We start from the raw sequence: 10,275 nt of genomic DNA, 5'->3' as shown, positions 1-10,275 counted from the left end.
TACCATTGAAGCTATAAATTTATCATAATGCATAAGTTGATTTCTGATGTAACTTATCTGGTCTGGCTATCTTTATTGGTAATATAATTAGTGTGCATTTTTCCCAATTAGTTTAAGGCTTTTTTGGTTTTTCCATTTTTTGGATGAGAATTTAGGGTTTTTTTTTTTGTGTGCGACAGTTTAAAAAAATGTTTCAGAACAGCATAACGGATAAACCCCAAAACCTCTAAAACCTGAGCAGTCTTAAAACACCACCACTGCTCTGTTCAACTACTGAAAACTGACAACAGATGAGAGGGCGCACAAATTAAGTTTTTTTCTATGAAATCTTCGTAATTCTCAATTCTACACCCAAAAATGGACCTTAAAATCACATACAAATCAAACCCACTTCTCTTTTCTTCAACCCAACTCATCCAGCCATCTGCAAGACCCGTCCTTTTCAACCTACCCACAAAGCACAGACCCAAAATTTCCCGGAAAAAACCCACTTTTCGTGTTATGGGGTCTGCAAATTCAAATGGGTCTGATGGGTTTTCTTGGGTGAGTCTGACTCAGTCAATTCGGCGCGGTTCGGAGCGATTCTGGTCGAATTTTGGTGAGTCGGTGAAGAAGGAAACTGGGTTTGATTTGAAGGATGCTAATGTGAAGGTGGGTGAGTATGTGGGGCGAGTTGAGGGTGGATTAAAGAAGGGTAGGACTGAGTTGGAACGGTTTAAGACTGAGTTGGTGCCAAAGTTCGTCAGTTGGAATCGGTGGGAACGTTGGAAGGTAAGTTGTATTTAATTTTAATTTCTGTTTGGTTGCAAAGAAAGTGTAAGAAGATACTGAAGCTACAAGGTTCAGTTTTTTGTTTTGATTAAGTTGAGGCGAGCACTAAATGTAGCTTCGGATTAGTGGAAATGGTAACCTTTTGTATTAACACTTGCAATTGTTTAAGCACATGAACAATCAAATTCATAAGGAATGGAGGTCGGCCCTTTTGAAATAGTTTTGTGCTGTGCGAATTTTACAATAGATATGCCAACTACACCCTCTTTTTGTCTTTTCACATTGGTCATTTTCATTTGTTTTCTCAGGATATTAAGGCATGGGAATCCAAAAGAATTGCTGCATTGATTTTCTATATTTTTCTTGCCGTAGTTTCTTGTCAAAGAATATATATAGCAATTCGAGCTCCTCTCCCAGATCGTCAAAGAAAAGAGTTGACAGAGGCTTATATGGAGGCAGTTGTTCCCGAGCCATCTCCAAGTAATGTTAGAAGGTAAGTTGATTTTGTGTGTATCTGTCCTTTAGGTCATGTTGACTAAACACATTTATGATTTGAAGTTTAGATATTTCCTTGACATAGATAAGGTTTTAAACAAGACGCTTAAGTAGTTCGTTTCTGCTTTCACTAATCCAGGCCCTCTGGTTGTCTTACATTATAGGTTTAAGAAGAGTATATGGAGGAAGACTACACCAAAAGGCCTGAAAATGAAGAAGTTTGTTGAAAGACCTGATGGAACACTTGTTCATGATAGTTCTTATGTGGGAGAGGATGCATGGGATGATGACCCACCGCCGCCTCAGGACAATGTAGAACAAATTATTGACAGTGATGTAAAATTAAATCAAGAGGAAAAAAAGGAACTGAAAGAAGACTTGGGGATTTCTGGTTAGTGTCCGTTTGCCACTTGCATAAGTGTTTTGAGTTGGTCTTCATTACAAGTCCAGCATGGCAAAATTGGTAAAAGGAAATTTTTCTCTGTCTATGAAGATTTTTGATGTTGAAAAAGATACAATTATATTTTCTTTGCCAATGAGGATTTCATAGCATATTATGAATTGTGATTTGTGAACATATTATATCCTATTACATGTGTATGTGGCAAGTGTGTGATAGCTAAACTAGATACGGTGGACAACTTGTCCACAATGATTGTAATCATTGTGCTGTACTGTAGATTTTACATTGTAAGCAGTGGACAACTTATCCACAATGATTGACATTGTTTTGTTTCCAACAAAATTTTCTTTTCTTGTAATAAAATGTACAGCCTTTTCTAGAAAGTTATTACCTTAATAGAAAGAAAATTTTGTCAGATATCTAATTTTTCAACTCTGCTTATAAATGTTGGCTGTCTAAGTGCCTATGTAGGTTATTTGGTCTGAAACCCCTCTATACATGAACAACTCTGAATCTCAAGGAATGGTCGCAGAGAATTGTGTGATTTGATATCTGTGTATGTTTACTGTAAATCTGCATTCTAGAGATTACAAAAACTTCAACTGATTTATGGTTCTTGTTAGATATCGTGTAAAGTTTGACTTGAGAATTTTTCTTCAGATCTATCTATGAATACTGTTTTTGGTATTATCTACCCTTTGGAACCTTCTGGCCAATTCATTTGATGTTTGCTTTGCAGGTGAAGTTCAAGAAAATAGAGGAACATGGCGTGAAAGACTTAAGATATGGAATGAGATACTTCAAAAAGAAAAGTTAGCTGAGCAGTTGGACTCTGCAAATTCTAAGTATGTAGTTGAATTCGACATGAAAGAGGTAGAAAACAGTCTTCGCAAGGATGTCATGGAAAAGGTAACAGAGACACAGGGAACACGGGCTCTATGGATAGCTAAAAGATGGTGGATGTATCGTCCTAGACTTCCTTATACCTACTTTCTTCAAAAGCTTGATTGCTCTGAGGTAACAAGTTTCTCTCCTTTGTTTTATTTATTTTTTGTTTTTCTCCTTGTGTATAGATTCACTGGTTCCTTTTTGATTGGTTTAGCATTAAGTATGCATTCTCTTTATGCATCTATTGGTTTTCATGGAAGAGTTTATATTATTTAGGTTTCTCTAGTATCTAAATGGGTTAGTTCAATGACAAAGTAAACTTGTTCACTTATCCAAAGAAAAAATAAGATGTTATATTGAACAAGTTCCCAACTCTGCATTCACATGTCCAATCTAAACATTATGCATCTGGAGGATTTTTTTGCCAACATTGTTAGCAAGGGTTGGGTAGGTAGTTTCTGATTCTTTAATTTATTTTGGACAGGTTGCTGCTGTTGTATTCACGGAGGACCTAAAAAGAATATATGTTACTATGAAAGAGGGTTTTCCATTAGAATATGTCGTAAGTTTACCAATTTTTTTTAACAATCACCCTGATCTTATCTCTTGACTTATTAATGCTTAGTGTTTTTCCTTATATGGTAGGTAGATATCCCCCTAGACCCTTACTTGTTTGAGATTATCTCAAGTTCTGGAGCTGAAGTTGATCTTCTTCAAAAGCGCCAGATCCACTACTTTATGAAAGTTCTGATTGCATTGGTGCCTGGGATACTTATTCTCTGGCTAATACGCGAGTCTGTGATGCTTCTGCACATCACTTCTAAGCGTTTCCTTTACAAAAAGTATAACCAGCTTTTTGATATGGCTTATGCAGAAAATTTTATCCTGGTAAATTTTTAATTTCCAGATGTTTTGTCCCTATTTATCTTCCTACTGTGTAGATTATTGAGTTCTTATTGCACTTTACACTCCTTCAGCCAGTCGGAGATGTTGGGGAAACAAAATCAATGTCCAAGGAAGTTGTGTTGGGGGGTGATGTTTGGGATCTTCTTGATGAGCTCATGATTTATATGGGAAATCCAATGCAATACTATGAAAGAGATGTCAAGTTTGTCCGGGTAAGTTTTTCTGTAATCATGAAAGATAAAGGCAACTCTACTGGAGTTTTGCCTTAAATATTGCAAATGTTATAAGAGAAAAGTTGTTTGATGATTATTCATAACAGGGTGTTCTTCTCTCTGGACCTCCTGGAACTGGCAAAACACTTTTTGCAAGGACGCTTGCCAAGGAAAGCGGATTACCCTTTGTTTTTGCTTCAGGTGCTGAGTTCACAGATAGTGAGAAAAGTGGTGCTGCAAGAATCAATGAAATGTTTTCCATTGCAAGGAGAAATGTAAGCATTCTTCTATGAATAATGCTACTCTTACCACATTTGTATACCACATCCCTATACCATCTTATGTGGCAGCTGAGGTGGACAACCACATCAATTAAAATGATTTAATATTTTCTTTTCTTTTATGATTTATTCCAGTATTTGTTTTTCTAATTGTCTTAATTTAAATACACTTCATTGATTTAATTGATGTGACATATAATATGGACATGCCACATCATGTGGTATAGAAATGTGGGATAAAAATGTGGTAAGTGTAGCATTACTCTTCTTCTCTTTCTAATTTTCAAATGCAATACTGCAGATTAGTAAAATGCGATTTCTTTTAGGAGAATCCACAAAAGATTGATGTTTGTCATAAATCTGTAAGTCATAATGCTATGGAGCTATTGTGCTTACACAGATGATGAAATAAATAATTTAGTCTGTCCTAATAGTATGATTTAGGATACTGGTTTCTTTGTGATAAATGAGTTAACTCCTAAAATTTGAGCGCTTAGCTCATACTCATTTTATCATCTTTGTTCCAAATGGGTCTGTATTGGTCTGATGACTCTTTATGAAAACTTTTGCATTGAAAAAAGATCTTAAAATTTAAGCTTGTTCTGTCCTATATGTGCTCAGCAGTTGATAAGATTAGTGCTCTTTCACCTACCACTTTAATTCACTGTTTCTTTCTTTCCTAGTTTGGTTGTCTAACATTTGATGTTCAGTATATTAAAAATGTCACGGTGTAAAAAAATCATAGAAGTTTTTATCTCACCATATCTGGTTGACCTTATTGTACTTTTTTAATTTCTAAGCTTTGTTTATTTCTGCCATGGAATGTACTAAAACAGATTTTTACATAACCTCAGGAGCTTTAAGGCCAGCCCACAAACAAAACTTTTTAGAACAGCCGTCGTGGAGTTTTTTCAATCTGGATATTTTATTTTTATTTTTCACTAATCAATCACACTAAGACAAAACATTAAATTCACTACCCTGTGCTCAGGCTCCTTCTTTTGTATTTGTGGATGAAATTGATGCTATTGCTGGAAGGCATGCAAGATTGGATCCTCGAAGAAGTGCAACATTTGAGGCTTTGATTGCACAGCTCGATGGAGAGTACGTGTATCACTTGAACACATTTATTTTTGCTTTTATCTAAGCAGTACTAATTAAATTCAACTTATATTATAAATATAGATATATATTTCATGTGCCAACCTACGTTCAGTTAAAAATGGACATAGTGGTTTGATTATTTTCTGTAGTCTACTTCATCATGTTATTTTGGACTATAACTTTTATGTGTGGGAAAGAGTAAAAATCACTTTGAAAAATAATACCATTTGAATTCTACTGTTGGAGAGTATACAAGTCAGACCATTGTGGCAGATTTTGCATGACTAATTGCTTAATATTATTTGGACTGTGGCCTTGCATTGATGTGGCTACCCATGGAAAGTTTTGAAGTTTTGGTTACTGAACAGTTATATCGACTAAGATTAATACAGGTTTCTTGGTAAGAATATTAAGTTATTAACGTCTAATTTTGAAGGTTTATTTTAGGCATCATAGGTTGCTCTCCAATAACAATCAGTTAGTGTTTTCTGTGCCATAATGTTTATCTTTTTTTTACGTCTAGTGTATTATGATAGGTGCTACATGCAAACTTCTCATTTTTCCTTATATAATGAATTTTAATGTTCAGTATTTGATCGTGTCTAGGAAGGAAAAAATTGGTGTTGATCGGTTCTCTCTCAGACAAGCTGTGATATTCATTTGTGCTACCAATAGGCCAGATGAACTAGACCATGAATTTGTTCGACCTGGGCGTATTGACCGTCGACTGTATGTTGGTTTGCCTGATGCTAAGCAACGAGTACAAATTTTTGGTGTGCACAGTGCAGGAAAGCAACTTGCAGAAGATGTAGACTTTGGGAAAGTAAGTGGTTGATGTTTCTTGTTTTGCATTATTCCTTCAAAGTCATGCTTAAGAAGTTGAATTTTCTGCGATTAGTCATGGTATTTGACATTATTTAAAGCTAACCATTCAACAATGAGCATATGAATTGGTTCTCTCTCTCTCTCTCTCTCTCTCATTGTCTTCTTTATTGTTGTACGACTGTTCTTGTTCATTGATTTTCACCAATATGAATGGTGGAAAACACTCTTGACTTTTGAACCATGAGCGACTGTTGAAATTTACACATACGGATTCCCAAAGAAACACAATGTTTGATCACCTCAATGCATATTTTCTTTTATACTTGCGTGAGTTGGTTAAGTAGGGAGATATATGGTTGTTTTTCAGATATCTTGCAGATATAGTGCTTGTTTTGTCTGTTGGTTCTCTATGCTGTGGTACTTTATTTTGGTAATTGGTGCTTTCTTTATTGTTCATATTATTTGAGAAAATATATTTGGCGTTTGGCTGCATATTGTCTCTTCCACTCTAAAGATTCATATATATTATGTTAAGTGTCTTGTATCCAGTGATGATTTCGTCTCTAGGTTTGGTTCTTTTTATTTTGGTAATTGGTGCTTACCTTTTGCTGTTTATATAGTAGGGATGGAAATCTAACTTGGTTTTGTGCTACTGTTTGCCTCCTCTTTCTTCCACTTCAGCTTGTCTTCCGTACTGTTGGTTTTTCTGGGGCAGATATTCGGAACCTTGTCAATGAAGCAGCAATTATGTCAGTAAGTAAAACTTACAAACATACAAAGTTGCTTAATAAGCTTTATATTTGTATGACTTTTCTCTTGAAATAGGATCCTTAAGTAAATATGGATGCTTTGGCCCTTGGAAAAATAATATGCTTCCTTATTCAACTTTCGGTAGTAACTATGGTGACGTTACTGTTCTTGGTGAACGGTTATATTAGGTGAAGGGTGCTTTTGCTATGTACTGGGATCTCAATTTAAAAAATATTCAGGGTCATATAGGAGTAAGGGTTGAGGAATTATGGGATAGAATTAAATTTTGGGCATCTCTTTGGGCTTCGGTTTCGGGGCAGTTCAAGGACTATCATTACTCTACCATCATGAGAGACATGATGGCAGTCCTAAGATGATTTTACAGAAGTTTGTGTTTTTTGTGTTTTTTAATTACAGAATTATTTTCAATCTTAGTAGGTCAGACACTTTATTTTTGGTCTTGTTGTTTGATCGAGGATTTTTCCTCTTGATTATCAATACAATGTTTCTATTAAAAAAAATAAAAATAAAAAATTTAAGTGATGTTTCACATGATATGTAACTTTCAACTACTTTTAATTTTTTATCTTGAAAAGAAAGTTTCTCATGCATTTTTTGCAATCTAGTGTTGCTGAACAGTTCTCTCAAGTTTCTTTGCATGTTGTTTTCTACCCTTCATTTTTCAGGTGAGGAAAGGGCATTCAAAGATCTTCCAGCAAGACATTGTTGATGTATTAGATAAACAATTGCTTGAGGGTATGGGTGTACTCCTTACTGAAGAAGAGCAGCAGAAATGCGAACAAAGTGTATGTCCATGTTGGTTGTTCTTTGGTGTTTCTTTTGGAGTGACAAATGTTATATAATACTTAATTTAGTGATTGAGTTGTATATAATTACATCATAGGTGTCTTCGGAAAAGAAGAAACTGCTGGCTGTTCATGAAGCTGGTCACATAGTATTAGCTCATCTGTTTCCTCAATTTGATTGGCATGCATTTTCTCAGCTTCTGCCTGGTGGTAAGGTACAAATTCTGGTGATAAAAACAATCATTGGTGGATGCTATTGAAATTCTGTGGGAGTTGCTCTCTGACGAAGCTCATTTGTAATATGAACAGGAAACTGCAATATCTGTGTTCTTCCCCCGAGAAGATATGGTAGACCAAGGTTATACAACCTTTGGCTACATGATGATGCAAATGGTGGTAGCTCATGGTGGGCGTTGTGCTGAGCGTGTCGTGTTTGGTGATGACATAACTGATGGAGGAAGGGATGATTTGGAAAAGATAACAAAGGTAATCACAGTTCCTTTCATATGATATAAATTTACAGAATTTATTCTCTGGAAGAAAAATAAATGAAAGTGCAATTAGCTCAAAGTTGTACAAATAAATTGCCCATTTAGCAATATACTTATTTGCTTTAAAGTTTATGTGATCTAAGGTGTTTTCATTTATTTTAGGCAATGAAAGTGTGTTCAGCTCATTTCCTTTTTATCTCTCTCCTTCTTCATATCAGGCAAAGTTATTGATACAGACAACCATGGTTTTTAGGGGGGCTTAAATTTTAAAAATTTGAATGTGTTTATATTTAATAATAGGCAGTATAGTATGCATGTAAGTAATCCTCTTTGCAGAAGTACTGTGAAACACAGTCTTTCTTTCTGTGTTGTAATCTCTGTGATGAACATTCCTTGTTTAAATGCACAGTGCATTTTAATCTCATAAGGAACATGAGTTTTCACCAGATTTGTCTTAATTATGAATCTTGACCTTCCGAACAATTTCACAAATGTTTCCTAGTAGATCACCAAGGCCATATTAGTAGCAGTTAATACACAATTTGGTATATCCGTTTCCTCAATTAAGTAATCTCTTCAGATTGCTCGAGAGATGGTAATCAGCCCTCAAAATTCAAGGTTGGGGCTTACAGCTTTAACAAAGAGAGTTGGACTTGTGGATCGACCAGATAGTCCAGATGGCGAGTTAATAAGATACAGGGTAATCTTATTTCTCTTTACTTGCAAATATCTACAAAAATATGCTGTGAACCTCCATCATTTTTATTTTTTGATTTGATTATCTTCATCAACTAATTCTTCTTATCTTTCTTCATGATGTTAGTGGGATGACCCTCATGTTATTCCAGCCAATATGACTCTTGAAGTGTCTGAGCTATTTACTCGAGAGTTGACAAGGGTAATTTAATTTGCTTAACTTTTTATCATTTTTCATGCTATCCGGAAAGGACACTAGTGAATGTTAGTGGTTGTGTTGAAGCTAGTTGTTTACTTTGATTTGGCTTAGGAAATGCCTTGGTATAAATAATTGAGGCAGGATCATTATGTATTCAGTCCCCATGTGCTTATGGGTGCACAATGACATGACAAATTAGATGATAACACTTCGTGAGTGTTTGGTGTTTGTTGCAGTACATTGAAGAAACAGAAGAACTCGCAATGAATGGTTTGAAGAACAATAGGCACATATTGGACCTGATTACGGAGGAACTATTAGAGAAGTCGAGGATTACTGGTTTGGTACGTTATAAAACATCCTTCTCTTATTGCATTCTCTCTGTAATGTTGATTTGATAACAATTATCTTCATATCTAATGAAATTCTTGCACTGAACTTGTTAGATGTGTGTTCTCACAATCTTGTCTTCCTATTTATAGGAGGTAGAGGAGAAAATGAAGGACCTTTCTCCAGTGATGTTCGAGGATTTTGTAAAACCATTTCAGATAAACTTGGAAGAGGTATTCATTTCAATAGTTGTTAAGCTGGTAGATATCCATTTAAGCTTTACAATTTCATTGATTTCGTAGGGACGGTTTGCTCTGAATATAGCTTTCTCAATGGTTTTATATAAATTTCTTTTGTTATAATATTTGTTTCTCTGTGTAGCTTTCTTCCTCCTGTTAAAGCGTATTTTGGAAGATAAGTTTCTTTTGAATGAATTCCAACTTACGTGTGTTATTTGGCTAATTTTTAGGATGGACCGTTGCCACATAATGATCAGTTGCGATATCAGCCGCTGGACATATATCCTGCACCACTGCATAGATGTTAAAATATTGCTGAAACTCATCAGCTCATTGCTGGTCAAATCTTTAGCTTTTGTCATGGTGCATGGGAAGTATGAGAAACTATGCTAGATAGTTTCCTCTGAAAGCCAAGCTACCTGGGTGTCCACGACTCTGTTGGTTAAATTTCCAGCAGAGATGGCAGTGACATTGCATATCAGGGTTTTCCATCTGCCCCAAAAGTCGACTTTGTTGAAGCTCCTGATACCTATAAACGGCTGAGCCTCAAATATTGCTAGCTAAAGAGACAACAATCGCCTGTTAAAGCAAGATGTGGACTATGTAAAAGGATGGTTATGTGTTTTGAAACGAGCCTAAGTTGGAGTTTATTGGAGAGAGAATATTAGGCTCGGCTGGTACTTCGCGTCAATTTTGTATTTGATAGTTCTTTCTTTTCTTTTCCTGCTCAAATATATCATTCATTTTTCAAATATTGCAAACTCAGAAAGCATAACCAAAATTTATTTTGTAAGGATGTAAGCTACACCATATATAAAATAGGTTCAGAAATTTCAGGAGCATTCAAAATTTTGAGCTTCTATTGAATTTTCCCTTTTT

At 35.3% G+C, this 10,275-nt stretch overlaps 1 protein-coding gene across 1 annotated transcript; it reads left to right on the top strand.

Annotated features, from left to right (window-relative positions):
- Positions 1-212: 212 nt before the first annotated feature.
- On the top strand, positions 213-10,245 carry FTSH12 (FTSH protease 12). The gene is made up of 19 exons (XM_008227914.3): positions 213-771; positions 1,080-1,264; positions 1,431-1,657; positions 2,409-2,686; positions 3,042-3,119; positions 3,203-3,445; positions 3,535-3,675; positions 3,783-3,950; positions 4,948-5,060; positions 5,667-5,883; positions 6,567-6,638; positions 7,322-7,441; positions 7,540-7,656; positions 7,751-7,927; positions 8,513-8,632; positions 8,756-8,830; positions 9,064-9,171; positions 9,310-9,390; positions 9,627-10,245. Exons 1-19 carry the CDS (start codon positions 358-360, stop codon positions 9,702-9,704), a joined length of 3,012 nt encoding a protein of 1,003 aa, XP_008226136.2. The 5' UTR covers positions 213-357; the 3' UTR covers positions 9,705-10,245.
- Positions 10,246-10,275: the final 30 nt, after the last annotated feature.

This window comes from Prunus mume, linkage group LG3, assembly GCF_029339155.1.
Source record: "Prunus mume cultivar Tortuosa linkage group LG3, ASM2933915v1, whole genome shotgun sequence".
Taxonomy (NCBI): Eukaryota; Viridiplantae; Streptophyta; class Magnoliopsida; order Rosales; family Rosaceae; genus Prunus; species Prunus mume.
This window is presented reverse-complemented; position numbering and strand designations above follow the sequence as displayed.